Source organism: Talpa occidentalis, unplaced genomic scaffold (genome assembly GCF_014898055.3).
Source record: "Talpa occidentalis isolate TD23 unplaced genomic scaffold, MPIMG_talOcc4v2.1 talOcc4.6, whole genome shotgun sequence".
In the NCBI taxonomy this organism is placed as follows: Eukaryota; Metazoa; Chordata; class Mammalia; order Eulipotyphla; family Talpidae; genus Talpa; species Talpa occidentalis.
In genome coordinates, this window is record NW_023604972.1 from 43,517,981 (window position 1) to 43,537,454 (window position 19,474).

Consider the following 19,474-nt stretch of genomic DNA (forward strand, 5'->3'; position numbering starts at 1 on the left):
TACAATGCACTGCCTACATGTGTTTAGGGGACTATTTAAGACTCCAATCATTCTATGGAGCTTATGTAATGGGCCATATTAAGTGAGGATCTCAGTAAATCTCAGAATTGCAACATGAAGGAGCCTTGATGCCACTTGTTCATAATAGAGCCCTAGAAAAATCTCTTGGACTAAACATATTTGTTTTGGCCTGGAAAAAGAAGTGACTTATTGGTGGACCACAAACTCTACTGGCCATAGGAATTCTTGATGAATCTGCTGCATGAGCAGCAACACCAAGACAAACTGTCACACCCAACCAAGGGGGAATCCTGGATGCTTTATTTTAAAATTATAATGTTGAGGGAGATGGCATTCAAGAGGAGTGTCCAGAAGTTCTCATCTATGGAGGTCTGAGCAGAAGAAAGGATTATGAACTTTTAAGGCAAGATATATCATTTACATTGTAGGAGATACTGATGAGGAATGAGGTGTGCTATCAAATTACACATGGAAACTGGGTAAGAAATGAACACTAGGAAAGGGCAGTGGCTGTTGCAGAATTTCTCATAGGCTCCATCGGAGAGGAAGAAGAGACTGAGAGAATCTCAGATGGGCTGAATGAAGAGGGTGACTGTTGAAATTATTTGGGGCAAAAGATCACCTTCTTGCTATGAATGGAAAATTTATCATTTCTTTTGGTGGTGGTGGCAGGAGGTGGGGATGGGGTGTTAAGGGATTCTTCTCAAATTATGAGAACATAAAGCCCATTGTACTACACGTTTTTAGTTCCAAGAAAGCTTGCAAATTAAACCTTTTAGATGAAATAATGTGGTGGCTCTTATAGCCAGTCATTAAGGTACCCTTGACACTGTGAAAAGGGATGAGGAGTGAGAAAATGCCCTGAATTGGAGAGATGAATTCAGCAGCATGGTTTGGATCCATTAAGGAACTGGGATGCTCACTTGCTTGCTGCCTTCCTAGAAATGCACTTCAAAAAGAATTCTGCTATGAGAAAACTGTCCTCTAAAAGCTTATATGAAGAGAAACACAGCCTTGATATTTATCAGGTAAGGCTTGGATTTGTGTTATTTCATATGCGATGCAGCACGATATGGTAGAAGGACTTCAGAGTAAGAGTGGCTGGTACGGAGATCTGTTTCCTCCCTGTAGAGTTATGACATGGAGTATATGTAACAGTCAACAACTGTTTATTAAGACAAAAGACTTATTTTGTTTTATTCCATTTTTTGTCTGCCTCCCATTATTAGATTGTAAGGTACATGAGAGCAGAAATTTTAGCTCTTTTGTTCCCCTGTATCCTCATCATGTAGAAAAAACAGAGCAAGACATGTAGTGAGTACTTAGTAAATACTAGTTAAATTAATTTTTAATTGAGAACCTGCATATACTAAATGCTATTCAGTGTTCTGGAGATATAGCAAAGAACAAAATAGACAAAATTCTGCCTTCAGGGAATTTACATTCTTTTAAGATGATGAGTATTGAATTGTTCAAAAGACAACCCATAGTTGAAGACCTGATACTCATCTTAAAGTCATATACATAGAAAGTCAGACTCCTAGTCTTCCTTCTCCCTCTCACCAAAAAACCTGCACTGAAGCCTTTCCCATCTCAAGTAATGGTAACTCTAGCTTTCCAGTTGTTTAGGCTCAAAATTATGAGTCATCTTTGAATCTCATTTTTTTCCCAACACCCTTCATCCAATCCTTCAAGAAAATTTGTCCTACCCTTTAAAATATGCCCAGAATTCAAACATTTGTTGCTTTCCACATTGATCTTCCTTTGGTCCAATTTGCCATGATCACCTGGAACACTGTAGTGGTCTCCTCTCAGGATGCCAGCTTTCACCCTTTCCCTCCTAAGCCATGCTCTCTACCTGGTGATAGTTGAGCCATTGGAAATGTACCAGATGATGATTGCTCTGCTCACAGTTCTGCAATGGCTCCTCATTGTACTCAAAGTAAAATCTCAGGGCCTCAAACTGACCCCTAAGACTGCAAGAGCTGGTGCCCATTCATTCTGGGACCTGGATTTCTAGCTGTTTCTTTGCTCACTCTATAGCAGTCACACTGAATTCCATACAGCTTACAAAGGTTGGTTCTTCTATTTGGTATATACTTGATCCAGATATCACCTGGGTAATTCCCTCATCTACCAAAAACCTATGCTGAAATGTATGTAACCTTCTCAATGATACTTATCCTGTCCACATTTTAAAACTGCAGTCTGCTCCACTTCCCAATACCATCTTCCTAGTGTCCCTTATCTGCCTCTTATCTCTACTTTTTCCTTAATGTTTATATCTTTCTAACTTTCCTTCACCCTTGCCTCCTGGGATTTTGTCTCTCTCTAATGTAGTATTCCAATTCTAAATAGTGTGTGTTTCTTGGGGGGGGGGGTACCTTAAAATATATTTGTTAAACTAAATGATTAAAATACACTTTTGAGGACTGATGAAATAAAGGCATAACTCAGATTTTACCTCCAATCATCCAAAAATGAGACATTAGCAAACTTGCTTACTTATCAGATTCTTATGTCTAGTGTTTCCAAATAACTCAGACTTTTATTTTTTCATTGAGGATTAAAAAAGTGAAATTTTAAAGTCAGCTATATTTAAGCTAACCGTACACAAAACACTTTTTTTTTGCCGTGGGTATTACTTTAAAATAGCTGAAATTTCTTAAAGTCTCTGGCCAATTAAGAAATGTCATCTTTGAGCTCAGCTAGAGAATATAAAGATAACTTCCCTATTTGAACTTTTTTCAGAAATTTCTGATTAAATAAAAATAGCCTAATAATAAAAGTGATTTTATTCTATGGGAAGCATAACTGGCAAATTCCCAGTAACATTTGAGAACATTAAATAAACTCAGATGCTTGAGTGTTGAGGTTGTAAGTTAGTAATAAGCTCAGGAACAGAATAGGAATCTTCTTGGCCTTACCAACCCTATGTTCTTCCTTCACTGGTGATTCTTAAATATGAATTATGTTTTAGTCCAAGCAACAGATAAAAGTGATGTGAAATCCTGACTAAAATCAAGCCTGTATCCTGTGAGCCTTTGATATCAAATATCAACACCCCTTAAAATGACTGATGTTAAAATCATCCAGGCTGGCACATCCCCCAGCTTTACCGTCATTACCGTCTAACAGATACTTGTGGTACTTTCTGCCTTACCCAGAATAGGAACTTTTCATTATTTAGCAGCTGCCAAAAAGGACATGAGCTTAAAAAAATAGCAACATATTCAACTTGAGGCCATAGAGATAATGGTCAAATTTAAAATTATATCACCCTGGGGCCTCCCCGGTGGCGCAGCGGTTGAGCGCTGGGTTGCGAAGCTGCGCGCGGCCTCTGCGGCGCCGGTTCGATCCCCGGCTGCTCCCCGGCCACCAGAGGAGGGTCCCACATGGCGCGCAGACCTCTCCTGCCGCCCGCTGCTCCCCTCAGCAGTGTACTTCGGTCCTTCTGCCTGCTCTGCTCCCCGCTCTGGCTCTGGCGAATTCTCTCGCCCTCCCGCGCTTCTGACTGTACCCAGTGCATGTATAAACAAAACAAACAAAGAAACCAGCAAACAAATAAATAAAGCATGCCTCTATAAAAAAAAAATAAAATAAAATAAAATTATATCACCCTGAAGATCAACAGTCCAATAAGCCAACCAAAGATGACCACGGTGTATCTATCCATTCTTGGGAAGAGAAGGCACCTGGTCACCTTGACGTGTAGAGACATTGAGGAAGTGGGAAAGTGGTAAATAACCCTGACCTTGTGTTTGAGGACAGACAGGGAACTGTGTCAGGTGTTGTGAGTGTGACTGGAGGACAGTTAACCGCCTACCCCTGCGTGAGAGATACCATATTCTCTGATGAAATGAAAAGGGCCTAATTTCTCACCGGAAGGAAAAAGGAACACACATCAAAGAGAAGGCTGGTGTTGCCCCAATTTTCAAAAGGCAAGTGTGGCTACTGAAAGATCACAAATTATGGTCTCACAGAAAATAGGGTTTCAGCTTGGAGGATAAACAGAAAGAAAGGAGATGTGGCTTTTGAGACTCAAAAATTTACAGGAAAACTTTGGGTAAAAAATATTTAAACTTTACTAAATGACAATTGTCCCTTGTTTTATAACACTTTGTAAATCTGCACTCGAACATTAAGTTTCTAAATTTCTTCTTATGAAAACATAAACACAGAGAGAAATGCCTCTATCACCTATCCAGACCTGATTCAGTCTTACTTTTTTTGCTTAAGAACTTTTAAAATATCAGTACATCGACAATGATGTAAACATGTATCTACAAAGCACTGGTCTGATAAACTAGCACACATTAATCCTTCAACTGGGCAAATACTAAGCAACTGTTTACAAGATTGAGGTGGTTCACTCTGCACTTATATCTAAAAATAGTTGCACTATATTGAGCCAATATATTGTAGCTTATATTTCACAATATACTGAAGAAACAAGTTACGGAATAAAATGAACATTGTGATGAAATATTTAAAACATTATGTTTATGTGAGTGCCTGCAGAGTCATTAGAAGGATACAATTATTGTCTTTGGCAAGTGGGCTTTGGATCAGTTTCACTTTTTATGCTCTCTGTGCTTTTGTGTTGCCTGAATTTTTTTTAATAATTTGTATTGCCTTGCAATTAAAAAATCAAAGATATTATCAATAGTTTGGTCTTTCTTTATCAACAATTAATGTGACCATATTAACTGTTAGATGAAAATTTCTATCTTCAAAACCTTGTTTCAAAAATCCTTCTGATGAAGGCTTCAAAAATAAGATCTTAGAAAAGCAAATAACCTCAAAAAGGTTTACAGGATATCGCTGATGTAATGGGCAGGGAAGGTTCTGGGAAGAAATTGACTTAAAGTAATATTACATTTTCTAAAACCAGAGTGCTGCATAAATCATTGATTAGGACAACTGTCTTGGATAGTATTTTAAGAGGCTCTGGGCTAATTGATCAGTATTTAAGTTACTTTGTTAGTTTATATTGTTTTTAGCATTTGTCACTCATGAGAGCAATTTTAAATTAAAATATTCTAAGCTTTTTAAAAATGAAACTTATCAACTTAGGTATTGAATACAACAAACAACTCTCAGAATAATGTATAACTTGCTTTTCTTTTGGCAACACTAAAATTGTGACATTGTCTTTCAGTAATATAATCAATAAAATGTGGTTCAGGCAAATGCAGGAGGAGCCATTAATATTCCAAGACTTCATCAGAGAACAAAGCAAATGTGACTAGGTAGAGAGCGAGAATAAATAGAATTAGAGGAGACTTTGGTGTGATCTAGGCCAACTCTTCATGTTATAGATAAAAGTAGATATGTTGGAGAGAGAGGGAAAATTATGTTTTTATTTTCTGTTGTACTAGTCACACATTATGTGACTTTCATCTGCATCGTCATCATCTAATTCTCCCAACAACCCCATGGGAAAGGTAGTAAGATTCCTACTTTGCCATTCAGCTCTGAGTCTCAGCAGTTAAGTAATAAGTCATCGATCTCACAGTTAGTTGGTGAATGACAGAGCTGAGCTTTGAACCAGGCCTAGTACCTTGTACTTGTCTCAGCCTCCACTTCATTAAACTGCCCATAAGTTGATACTTCTTATGTAAATTGGCCTCCTTTATAAAATTATTCCTAGTCATTTAATTCTTTCTGCTGCCATTGTGAAAAGGATCTTTTTTTTTTTAAGATTTATTTATGCATACAAGAACTGGGATACAAGCCAGAGGTGCAAGGAGGTGAGAGGATTCACCGGAGACAGTGAGGAGCAGAACAGGCAAACTGACTGAAATACACTGCTGAGGGGAGCAGAGGGAGAGACAGGAGAGGTCTGCTGTGCCATGTGGGTAGCTCCCTGGCCAGCTGGGGATTGAACTTGTGCTGCAGAGGCTGCAGATAACTTCACAGTGCTGTGCTTAACCCCTTGCACCACCAGGGAGGCCCAAGAATCATTTTCTTAATTTTTTCTTCTAGCTCGTGGTATACAGGAGTGCAACTGATTGTTGTATGATGATTTTGTAGCCTACCACGTTACTGTTTTCATTTGTTGTTTCTAATATCCTTTTAGTGGCATCTTTAGAGTTTTCTATGTATTGTATATTATTCTGTCACTGCAAATACTTCATAGTCTAGATTTCTTTTGTTTCTTTTTGTCTGATGGTTCTGCCTAAGAACCTCTAATACAAAATTAAATAGAAGCAGTGTGAGTGGATATCCTTATCTTGTTCCTGAGTATAAAGGAAAAGTTTTCAATTTTTCTCCCTTGAGAATCATATTAGGTGTGTATAATATATGGCCTGTGTCTTTGTTTCTTCTCTCTCCTTCCCATGTGTGACTGTGTACATGTTGATAGCTCAGTACTTACTGAATGAATGGAAGAAACTAAGGTTCAAAGAGGTGAGCCTGGAGGTGTCACAGCTGAACATTGACTAAAAATCTCATAGATATAGGAATATAAGTCTCCCAACTTCAGAGACTCCAGAACCATGTCAGCATTGTTCCCCAGTTCTCCTCTTAAAGTTATGATTTAAAGATTTATTTATTTATTTATACAAGCACTGGGTACAGTCAGAAGCGTGGTAGGGTGAGAGAATTCACCAGAGCCAGAGTGGGGAGCAGAACAGGCAGACTGACGAAGTACACTGCTGAGGGGAGCAGCAGGAGGCAGGAGAGGTCTGCGCGCCATGTGGGACCCTCGCCCTGCGGCCGGAGATCGAACCGGCGCTGCAGCGGCTGCGGGCAGCTTTGCAGCCCAGCGCTCAACCACGGCGCCACCGGGGAGGCCCTTAAAGTTATGATTTAAAGGCTTCATGGTCTCTGACATAACTAACATATTCGGCTGCTTCAAGTTACCTATCTTTTGCTATGCACTGTCAAGTGGAAGAGCAGAGATTCTAGAGGAAGCAGGAGAGAACTGTAGGACAAATGTGTTGATAGTGAAAAGAAGCCTGAGAGCTGGGACACTACTTGGATAAGGAATTCACTTTGGTGGGCACCATAAATACACTGGACACCAAAAAACCCCAGGGGAAGCCCAAAAAAGAGGTATGGGAGGCTGCTGGATGACCATCTAGCTTCCCATACGTGATCATACATTAGCATGTGAAACCAGAACAAGATTGTGGTGATTTCCAGACAAGCTTGCTATCTTTGGGCAACATCTCTTATATAAACATCTTTATAAAATAAAATTTCACCTTACACAAGTTGAGTCCAGTAAAAATCATCTTTGAAATGATCCATAGGTAGAGTTAGCCAGTGCTAACTACAAGAGAGACTTTTACTAGAGGGAAATAATCACCATGTGTCCTCTGAAAAATGGATCTTTTTGTTGTTTTGTATCCACTGAGAAAGGGCACGGCCATGTTTCCCTATAGATTGGTGTTCTGATTTTAATATTGCAATTCCCAGTTTAACCTTTGAAATGTGTTGTCAAAACAGAGTTTACACAAGGCCAATACACAGAAGTTCATGAAGGCAAACATGTCTATGAAAATAGATGTACTTGGCTGTCCCTCTCCTGCTTCCCAGCATAACCCTGCTTCAGCACTAGAAAGAGTGACAAAGAAGGGAGTCTGGTTTTCTTCTCTTGATTTTTATGTCACTCAAAATCCTGAATTTTTTCCTCCGAACTGAGGACTCTGGCAATCTATCCTATTGCCATCCACCATGTCTAGAGACAGTTAAAAGGAGGTATGGTTTCCTGGGTAGAAGGGAGAATCCTTCCTCTGTCTTTATTACCCAACGTGGAGGTTGCGGTAAGTAAGTGTCCTGTCTCCAAACATTACTCCCCAAATTGTTGTGACCCACGTGCTCCCTTGAACGATGCCAAACTGCCAGGCTTGGGATAAATATAGATTAGCTATTGTCTTAGTTTCCTAGGCTGTCATAACAAATTACCACAAACTTGAATAGCTGAAAACAACAGAAATTTATTCTCTCACTGTTGTGGAAGCTGCAAGTATGAAATCAAGGTTTCAACAGGACCACACTCTCTCCAAAACCTGGAGAGCCCACGTATCTTTCAGCTTCTGTTAGCCCCAGGCGTTGTTTGGCTTGTGGAAGCCTGTTAACTCTAATCTGTATCTTGGTCTTCAAGTGGCTTCTTCTCTCTGAGTCTGTGTGTATCCAGATTTCCCTCTTGTGAAGAGACCAGTCATCCAATCCAATCATATTGGATTAGGGCTCACCCTAACATAGTATGACCTCATCTTAACTCAGTTACATCTGCCAAGACCAGATTTCCAAATAAGGTCACAGTCACAGGTATTAGGGGTTTGGGCTTTCTCTCTCTCTCTCTCCACACAAACACACACACACACACACACACACACACACACACACATACTTATTTAGAGGGCACAGTTCAACCCACACCAGCTATATTATTATCACATCTAACATTCCCCCACAAACAAAAGAAACAGTTAATAGCTTAATCAATAATAAGCTACTTATATTAGAGACAACAAGAGCTATTGTCTTAAGTATATTTTTATTTGTTTATTTGTTTATTATTGATTTAGTTCCTAATGGTAGAGGCTGGTTGGAACTGTTTAAATCAGATGCTTCTCAACCAGAGTTGGAGGGAGACATAGCATATGGAGACAGTGTTCCTAACCACTAAACAGAACACACAGGCAGTGTGACAAGCAGGATATAACAAAAGCAGAGGAAAAAAGTAAAAAGAAGGGAGAAATGGAGAAGGAAGGAAATGGCATCACTTGGTTCCAAAATTAGCAGACTGATTGCAAACCAAAGGTCTAAATTAATAAGATTTCTAATGGCTCTCCTTAGAGCCTGAATGACTTGTCCTAAGCAATGGTAGTTCTGCTACTTGGCCAACCTGCTCACTGTAAGAGACTTTCCTAAGTTTCAGGAAAGTTCTAGTTTGAAAATGGCTAGTCACCTGTATACCATTTGGGAGGCATGAGACAAAATTTGAGGTCATCTTTCACTTTCCTGTCATGTGTAATATTTGTTGTTTTCAACTTTGTGCCTGAAGTGAAGTTAAGAAAAGAACAGAAGCAAAAAGTTACATCAGTGCGAATAGCCTCTTCTTTTTTTTTTTCCCCACAAAGCTTATTGCTTGGTAGATATGCAGTTCCACTGTGTGCAGGGAGAACAAGCTCCATTCCCCAAAAGGCATCTTTTACTCAGTTCTATTTAATGTATTGTTGGGTTGAGATACAGGAGGTTCAGGAATCTTTCATGGGAAAAGGCAGAAATTGTGACTTTCTAGAATGGATTTGAGTCTGCCAATCTTAAGAGTATGTTTCATGTGTGAATATAGATATCTGTGGATTATCTGTCCTTACTAAAATAATTAGAAGAATTTAAAAAGGGGAGACCACATAGGACTAGAAAGAATATCTTTTTCAGAGAAAGTTAATGAATGTACACAGTTATTGGAATACTTAAAATTCAATTCTCCCTCCCTATTTAAAAAAACAACAGGATATTCTATACATGTAACAGCTATCAACAAATATTTCCATGTCTTCTGATTAGTAAGTAGGATATTTATTAGGTAGAACATAGACATTTATTTGGTTCTATAGTTTCCTATTAAATTTTTTTAAATTATAGCTTTCTTACAAATATGAGTGAGAAATCAACATTTGAAACCTTTTCCCTTAGGGGAAAAAATAATTTCACTTATAGAAGATTTAATTCCTTGCATAGTTTTGTGTCTATTGGCAAGAGAAATAGTCCAAGAAAGGTGAGAGCCCAACTATCTAAAGCCTTCATTGATTTGGGTTATTCTTAAAGGAATAAGAAAATTCAAGGCTTTGATACTATGAACAAAGTTCCTTGAGAAGAACTGAGCTCATGCTGAGATAAAAAGTTACAAAGCAAGAGAACAACCTCATTATATTTTTTAAATCCCAGAGCAAGCCATTGTTTTGCCCAAGCAATGTGGTAAAACAGCCTGGGACTCAACATCCGAGCCCAGGAGACTAGCAGTAAAGAGCTTTAGAAGCTTTGAGTCTGTTTTAAAACAATTAAGATTAAAAGAGTTAATCAGGAAATCTGATGTTATATAAGAGCTGAATAGATCATCAGCTCATATATCTGACGTGGGCCACATGCTTGGGTTAACCAAATTTTTCCACAGAAGATTGTGCTTTGTGATAATTCTTCCAGAATGAAAAAAAATGACAAGAAACCTTGAAGTTTGAAAAGTGATCCTTACCACCACAGACTTCTGAGACCATCCTGCCTTCTCCAGAGACATCTGACAGAGAAAAGCAGATGAGCCAGCTGGGCCTCGAACCCCAAAGGGCTCAACAGGAAGAGGCAGGAAAGTGGGTCACATCTCATGAAGCAGGTTTCTCTCCTGGCAAGTCAAGCTTGCCAATTTGGAGACTATCAACTCTACCATGGCTGCTCTGGCCACCTCGCCTCCTCTCCCAAGGTGACATGGGCCGCTCCTTGAGACTTTACTTGGTATTTGAGACAGAAACTATGAATAGATCTGGACTACCTCCTCTGAACATTAAACTTAATACCCACAATGAATAGAAAAATCTCATTCACTACTAAAGGAGTCTCAGTTCTGAGATGGTGTATGAAGGGATGAGTTCTAGGGATAAAACCCAGTTTCCCTTTGACTTAATCAGCATTGGGTTTTTAGAAAAGCATAGAAAAATTGAACTAGAGACACAAGTTTCATTGACATGTCCCAGTTCATCCTTCACTAAATCTTTGCTAGTCCGTGACATCATTTATCTTTTTTCTTAAGCTGTATGCTAGTCAAACTTCACCAACGGTAGCAGCTTGGATCTGAAAGAGCAGCTATGCTCTTGGCTAAGCACTTACTACAAGGTTTTTAACAACTCAAATTTAATGGCTTTGACTCATGATGCCCAGCAAATAAAAAAAAAAAAAAAAAAAAAGTGCTGCCGTTACGAAAATACGAAGCAAGCAACAGATTGATCGGACCTTGATGTAAACTCCACAGATCTGGCTGCTCATTTTCTTTTTACTTGTGACACTGATGGCCCATTCTAGCACCAAGTTCAGAAAACATGAACCAGCTCGGCTGCACTGTCAGGAGAGCAGTTTCTGCTGGTTGTGATGACAGTGCTAAGTAACAGGCACCAAACCCCCATCTGCAAGGGGAACATTGGTGTTCAATACCAGGACTCCTAAGTACAAATCATATTGTTTTCATATTTCCTTAATTTGTTTTATAAAAATGCACTTTTTTTAGCATCGGGCATAAGCAAGCCTTGGCTTTTCTTTTCAATGAGGAATTTAACAGAACATAGGCAATTAGCTGGGCATGGTGGAAATTCAGGGAATCTGCTTAACAGTTAGATCAAAATTCACATAAGAGTTAAGGTTTAAGTGCTGGTAGACTAAGTTGCCTTCAAAAAATGTTAACAATTTGGCTTTAAATGGGACAGTAGATTAGTTCAATCTGTGCTTCCCTGCCACACGGCATCTTTTCAATATATAAATTCAATTTATGATAAGGAAAATGAATAAGATATTCATAAGCTTGTCTTGATTTAATAAGAATGACAAATTAAGTGTTCTGGTAAATATTACAAATAACTGAGCTTTCTCTATATAATGCAGGTTGTCATTTTTTGTAATGGGAAAAAGCTATTTTAAAACTACATTTAACATTTCTGGTAAATTCTTTGGTAAACTTTGTATCTCCATTTGTCATCTCTTAAGTAAGAAGATTAAAGGAAATGAGCTTTAATATCTGTTCTTTATGATCTAAAACAGATTCTTAACCTGAGGTTTACCAACACTTCAATGATCCATATATAAGCATTAAGAACACCTCATTTTAGGGCCTCCCCTGGTGGCACAGTGGTTGAGTGCTGGGCTGCGAGGCTGCCCATAGCCTCTGCAACATTGGTTCCTTCCCTGGCCCCAGGTGAGGGTCCCACAAAAAAAAAAAAGAACACCTCATTTTGTATCCAAAACAACTAAAATTGTATCTAGCTTTGCATGTATATACTTCTGTACATTTTTTTCCTTGGGTAAAGATCCATTAATTGTATCCAGTACTTGAACTCTGTGTCTTAGGGAGGTTAAAAACATCTTATATTCATTCTGTGATTAATTTGACCACTTAATGATTTACTCTTCCTTTGAAAATTCATAAGGCTCCTGCAGTGACCTAGTGCTTGCGCTGTCATGCTGACAGTAGTACTGGCCCTACTTTATTAGGTTGATGGCTTTGAATGCACGGATTGCTTTTGCACGCATTCACCTTACCCTCAAGTCACCCTCCAAAGCCCAGATCTCAGCCATGGACGAGAGAGTAAGTGTGGACAGAACAGCTCAGAGATATGTTACGAAAGTGGTCTTTGAGAGCCCTGGGAGTCGGTCGTGGGTGTCCTAGTTTCTTGGTTTGGTATTTCTGCTAGAGCCCATTATGCAGAATACCATCAAAATGGCATTTCTTAAATTTGCAAATTCTTTTTTTTTAATTACTGAGGTAACATGGTTTTACAACACTGTATGTGGATTTAGAGGTATAAGGTCACACCCTTAGGATGTATGTTGCCACAGCACACCCACCATCTTGTTCCATTGTGCCTCCTACTTTGTTCTACCTCTCCCCCTCCTCTGGAAGCCTTAATTCTATAGTCAGGTTTTTAGAATTTGTTATTGGTTTGCTTTTGCCTGATCCTTTTTCTTGTTTCTCTATATTCCACATATAAGTGACACCATCCAGCATTTGTCTTTCTCTTTCTGACTTATTAGAAAAATCTCATATATGTGTGTGTATGTATGTATATGTGTATATACACACACATATACAATGGAGGGGCTTATGCTAAGGGAAATAAATCAGGAAAAGCTACATTTTTAAACAGCATTTTAGCATTTTGAAAATCACTTGTTAGTAAAGCTCTCCAAACTCCAGGCTCAAAGAAAATAAACTGATCCAAAACTAATTAGACTAGTGACCATTATGAATTCAAATTTTAAAATGGAAAATACTATGTTGGCACACAGTTTTTCAGGCTCCTGCTCTTTAAATTCTAATAAAATCATTTAAATAGCACCTTGTGAGTTCTACAAAGCTTTCAGGTACAAAATAACCCTCAAACCTCACAAGTTCTGACAGTCAGATAGTACTCCCTTTATATAGATGAGAAAAATTAAGGTGTATAGAAAGTGGAGTGACCTGTCCAATCTCAGAGCAAGGGTGAAGCCAGAATTCAATGCCAGTCTAATGACTGCATATTTGCACCAGCTCACTGACCCACACCTGTCTCTTCATTGTTCTTAGGACACTGGAGGTAGGAAGAGGCACACAGTCTGGAAATACATTTCCAGGTAAGACAGATTCATGCATCAGAGAGAAAGCTGTCTGTAAAAGACAAATAATGTAAATAATGCATCCCTTGCAGTCTAGATTTGAAGAATTTTTCTAAAATTTCATTATCTTGCTTGATACCAAGCATAGGATAAATATATGCCTCACCAGCAAGAAAACTACTGAGACTGAAATCCTCCAGCAATTTCTAACTGCAACTTTTACAACTTTTTTCATTGAATTGCATTTTCTTTTTCTTTCCAGAAGAACATAGCCTGCTTCAGAACAGGGGAACTATGAGAGAGATTTAGGACAAGAAAGGCTATTATTGCTCCCTACATCTTACTGGCTTTTCGCAAATTCCCTAGGAACTGAAACTTTATTCTATTATCTTTTGCCAATGTTAAACCTTTTTCCCTAAGTAGTTCCATGACATTAAGTGGTTGGCAGAGATATTTTTATGATCAGGCTGTACTGAAGGCACATCATAATGCACTGGGAGATGCATGATTTATGTATTTTTATTTTGACTTTTAAAATATTTACATCTGGGCATAGATACATAAAATAAGAGAGTGTTTTGCTAATACCCAGGAAAGAACCATTCAAGTTCAGCTGGTTTGATTCCCTCACTGTAGTGGTAGAGGCACAGCTCAGAAAAGAAATTGGATTTGGCACCCATGACCCTGCTTGTGAATCCCAATCCCAACTCTGCCATTTGCACACAAGAAAAAGAGAAACTAACATTACAGCAAATAAAGTGCCAGCCACTATGTTAGGCACATTAAGATGTTTTCTTATCTTACCCTACAACAGCCCTGAAAGGTTGCTACTACTAGTGTCTATTTCCAGGTGAGAAAATAGATTTAAGGTTATGTGTCTAAAGCCACAGAATGAGTGCCCTAAATTTGAATACAGATCTCACTGCCACTAAACTCATACTCTTTCTATTTGACGTTTCTTTTCTGCACTTCATTGTCTTCATCTATAAAGCGTGATCATCGATCATACCTTTAGGATTGTTGGATTTCAGGCAAATAATTTACATAGAATAACTGATATGCAGGTGAAAAAGGAAGTTGCTAAATCTGCTGCTTGGCTTCTGTTGCGTGCTGGAGCGGCAAGTTCCTGTGGTGTGCTGCATGCCCACCGTAGTAGCCACAGCTACCTTGACCCCCTTCCCAAACAATAAAGTCTATGATAGATGGGGTGACAAGCTTCCGCATACAGACTGTATAAAACCTTACCATTCCTGCAATTCAGGGTTCAGACCTTTTGGGAGCTATCCCACTGAACCCTCAGGTGTGACAGATAAATCTGAGCGCCGCCTGATTTCTTTGGGAAATTGCCATAACACAGGAGCTCTTCAATAAATAATATTTCTCTTTCAACACTCTGTTCAGTAGTAATCCATATTATTTGTTTGTTTGTTGACTTGTTTGTTTAGGTTGATTGATTAGGGTTTTGTTTTGTTTCTTGCATTTGGGTCTAGGCCAGCACTTCTTACAATGCAGAAGCATAAAGATGACCTCCAATACAGGTGCTTCTGTGACTTTAGAGGTCAAGAAAGGCCAGAATAACTTTTTTTCTGCGCTGTGTCTAGGTGAAGAACTGCAGGGCAGAGCATGGGGGAGGGGGAAGGGGGCCGTGCTGTTCTGCTTCTTGGGAGAATGTGTGTTGCCAGGTGTCTTTTTACAGTGCATGAAGGCCCTTGTGAATAACTTTAACAACTTCCAAAAGCAGCTGCAGTCCTATTGTTTTGGGAGTGCTTGAATCGAAATAGAAGGCAAGCTCCACCCTGATAGGCCTGCACTATTTCCAAGTGACCTCTGTCACCATAGGCAGGTAGCCCAGCACACCGCCCAGGCCTGATGTGGGTGGAAAATGTGAGCGGAACTCCACTAGAATGGATGGGAGGTAGCAGCATCTCCTTGCCTGTGAGTGGAAGCCTGCTTGCAGAGAGGCGTGGGAAGAACAACTTGTCTCCAGAATAATTAGTATGTATGTATGTATGTATTTGTGCACATGTATTTGTATTTAACTTTTCTCTCTGCCTGAAGGACCTGGAACCTTCTGCTTGGAGATAATGAATGCATCCAAACAAGTTCCAAGAACAATGGAAAGCATTTAGATCAACTGGAATATTTGGAAAAGATGGTTGTTACTCTTAATCATAGATAGATTATTTCAATTTTTTTTAGTAAACATTGATTCAGCTCCTTATTTTTCCCTGAGGGTATATGAAATGATTGAGGCACAAATTTCATCTTAAAAAAAGTACAGCACAGGGCCTCCCCGGTGGCGCAGCAGTTGAGCGCTGGGTTGCGAAGCTGCCCGCAGCCTCTGCAGCGCCGGTTCGATCCCCGGCTGCTCCCCGGCCACCGCAGGAGGGTCACACATGGCGCGCAGACCTCTCCTGCCGCCCACTGCTCCCCTCAGCAGTGTACTTCGGTCCTTCTGCCTGTTCTGCTCCCTGCTCTGGCTCTGATGAATTCTCTCACCCTCCCGTGCTTCTGACTGTACCCAGTGCTTGTATAAATAAATAAAAATAAATCTTTAAAAAAAAAAAAAGTGCAGCACAGTCTGGTAGAAGACAGGACTGGACTAAACTAGGCTAAATAATATAATACTTTAATAAAGCCTGGTGGGTTCTGGGTGTGAGGTATGAATGAAATGTAACATAAACCCAAAGCAGATAACTATTTGATATTTCAGTTAGTTTTTAAGGAATAAATAGTTAGTTTCCATGGAAAGAAAAGGAGGGGAACAGGGTCTTAGACAACATCTGTGCAAAGGCCCAGCAGACACCAGAAGATTTTGAGGATTCATGAGACTTGGCCACAAGGGAAGGACACCAGACACCACCCTTGGAGTCAGTATGAAACATCTGGGGCTCTGGATGAATCTGGTCAGTGGACTCAAGTCCTAGATCCACCATTCCTGGGACTAGGCTCTCAGTGTCTTCCTCATTTGTGACAGAAGGCTGTTGTGAGAATTAAATCAAAATTACTTTGGCACAATTCTAACAATGCTGGTGCTCAATAAATATCAAGTCTTAGTAGTATAAGTGGCAGTGATAAGTAGTATGAGGTTATTGTAATTTTACAATAATTGTAATTTTTTTAAGAAAAAGAACAGAACTTTCCAATAAAATGCTGTCACATGGAAACGTTCTCTTTCTATACCACCCAATTAGTAGCCTTTACCTGCATCTACTACTGAGCACTTGAAATGTGAAACTGCAATTTTATTTTAAATTCAATTTAATTTTATCTAAATAGCCACACATGCTTAGTGGCCACTTTGTTACAGTGTGGCAGTCAAGACTCGTGGGAACATAAAGTGTTTAACGGAGAGATCTTGGAGGCTGAAATATACTTCCCATATTCTCATCTGCAGCCCCCATTTACAAATGTAGAAATGGAGCCGCCAAGAGGGAAAAAGTCTTGCTCAGGGTCACACAGCTCATCTTGTGGCTCTGCCCGCAAGGCTCTCATTATCCTGAAATCTGATTGGATTATCTTTTCCACTTGAGAAAGTAGCTCTTCTCTTATCCAAGCATCATGGGTCCTGAAGTCTCTGTCAAGTGCCTTTCCTTCCCCCACAGAGCACATTTCTGTTTGTTTCTAACACACACTACATCTAATGGATCTCCAATAATCTACAATGCTGGACAGATGTTTTAATTCCTGGTTTTGACAGATGCTAATAGGAACACAGTATGTATTGGTAGCAACTCATTTAGTACAAAATGTCTAGCACTGCTATTTTCATAGCCAATACTCTTTTGTTATTGTTACACTATTATTTCTTCATGTTGTTATTCTGCCTGGGTATTACACCAAAGTGTCAACAAAAATACTGACCTTCTACACTATTTACAAAACATGAGCCCAAATTCTTTACGCTTGAAAAATTGAGGGATGATCAAGTACAGGCACAAGTCTTTACCACAACTACTGTAGTAAGTTAGCCTTGAACTGAGAGGGCTAGGCTGCTGAGACCATTTGTCACCAGAGCTACAAATGGAACTTTTTCCTTCTGCTGGGAGAAGTCTCGGCCTTTTTCTGTAGCAGGCTCTGGTGACGATGGCTGATGATGTCAAGGAGCTGACCTGCAGGTTTGTGGGACTAGCTTTTTGGCTCATTCTCTTCCTTCCAGACACCTGTTTGTGGAAGAAGCAGGGTGTTGGGTAGCCAAGGGAGTTTGAAACAAGTCAGTCAGAGTTATTCACAGCTCAGGTAGTGTCTGCTATGGTGGGGTCTGCTATAATGCTTCACTCTTGCCCTTCCAACCACTTCTCTTTGCACCCCCCTTGCAGGACAGCATTCATCATTTTGAATGTGGTCTGAAGCCGGTGCTGCATGATTGCACAGGGCACGTGGGTCTCCGTCCCCTTGAATTCTTAGAACATTCCAGTAGGCCCTTGTTCAGCCAGGACTGCACTTTTCATAACTTTACTTACTCTTATTCATTCTTTAGGTCTAGTGCAAATGTTAGTCTTTTGGATCAGCATTTCCTGACCTCTACTCCCAAAAGTAGATGAGCACTTCCCACACCCTGCAAATTACACAGCCACTCACATGCACGTGCTCACACAGTAGGTCTCATTGCATCCTTCCTTGATATTTTCACAATGATTCCTGTCATAGTTCGAAAGAACATCTTATTTGGATTCTAGTCCAGTTCCAGACACTTTGTAGGAGCTTAAAAAGTATCTGTTGCATTCAAATGTAACTAACAGAAGTTATAAACAGAGACTAGCCAATGGAGCAACTAAACACAAAGAGTAAATTTTTTTATTGAGTGAGTGAAAGAATAGACTGTCCTATGATTTCTAGGTTACTAAAGAAGTCTCTGCATCTCTAGCAGTCTTGCCTAACGAACACTTAGGAGTTGGGAAGAGGATATAGGGCAAATAACTGAATCATGAGTAAATTTGTGATTGCTTTTATTTTTTTTGTTTTTATTTATTTATTTTTAAAAGATTTATTTTATTTATCTTTATTATTTTTTTTACATCGTTGTTCATTTTTAAACAATATTTGCTTCCCCCCACCCTCTCAGGTGTAGTCCCCATGGAATTTCTTTCCCCAATGCACCCGTGCACCATGTGACTGCTTTCTAAATGTTTCAGTGAAGGAAGCCAATATTAAACACTTAGCAAAATAACCTTAATTACAATTTCATTCCCCCATTACCCAAGCCAACACAATTTTCTTTGACTATCCAGTTCATCATCATCATGAGTGGACATTGTATTGCAGGTCATTTTCTGCCTGACAGATTTTGGGTAGGAAAAAATATTTCTATACCTCCTTTTATGTGAAAGAACACATTTGTGATTGCAAAAAAAAAAATTCTTATGTACTACATCCTTATGCCTTCTGCGTAGATGAGCCTTCAGAAGTGTCTTTGATGAACAAGATGCATGAGAAGAAAGATAGATGGGGGAGTCTGCGGAAGAGATGGGCTGGAGTTGATGGCTTCCATAGGCTGCCTGGGTAATTGGAGGCCACATGGGCTGCCCTTCCTGTGTAAGAAGGAGAAATACTGTTACCAGTGGAAATTTTCACTAACTTATGCTCTGTTGTATGACATTGACTTTCTCCTCCTTGAAGTCCTCAGTAATATTACTTCCTCATGTCTTGGGTAATGGGATTAGTTCTTGAAAGCTATGGAATGTGAAAAGTCTTGCTCTAAGGTTAATGAGCAAAAGCTGCCATGTTTGTAATAGAAGAATCAAAATAATCAGAAAAACAGGATCAAGAGATTAAAAGGACAATTTACTTCTGTGGTATTTTCAAAACTCAAATTCTAGCCTAGTGAGAGAAATACACACCAGCCCAAATCAGAGTTATAGTACTAGATATCTGAACAATGTTCCTTAGGAGGGCTAGGTGATGAAACAAGGAATGATGGAAAAACTGTCACAGACCAGAAGAGACCAGACAGACATGAAAAGTGAGTGCAATGTGGGACCTGGAAAAGAAAGAGAACATTAGTGGGAAAACTGATGAATCCAAAATCTATTTAACAGCAATCTTAATGAAATTTAAATGTTTAATGAATAGTATTGTACCAATGACAATGTCTTAAGTTTTGACAAAAGCAAGATGTTAACAATGAGAAAAACTAGGTGAAGAG

At 39.3% G+C, this 19,474-nt stretch overlaps 1 protein-coding gene across 3 annotated transcripts in view; it reads left to right on the forward strand.

Annotated features, from left to right (window-relative positions):
- The window catches only part of PARM1 (prostate androgen-regulated mucin-like protein 1), a 112,667-nt gene that overhangs the window by 7,806 nt on the left and 85,387 nt on the right, over positions 1 to 19,474 (forward strand). The window contains exons 1-2 of one of the 3 annotated variants that reach the window (XM_054688508.1): positions 774 to 1,049; positions 13,301 to 13,347. The exons of 1 other annotated variant lie outside the window; for it this stretch is intronic. In XM_054688508.1, the coding sequence (XP_054544483.1) occupies positions 1,018 to 1,049; positions 13,301 to 13,347 (79 nt within the window). In that variant the 5' untranslated portion in view covers positions 774 to 1,017. Of the gene's footprint in view, positions 1 to 773; positions 1,050 to 10,340; positions 10,454 to 13,300; positions 13,348 to 19,474 lie in introns of those variants that run through there. One more of the 3 variants, XM_054688507.1, reaches the window with a different exon arrangement.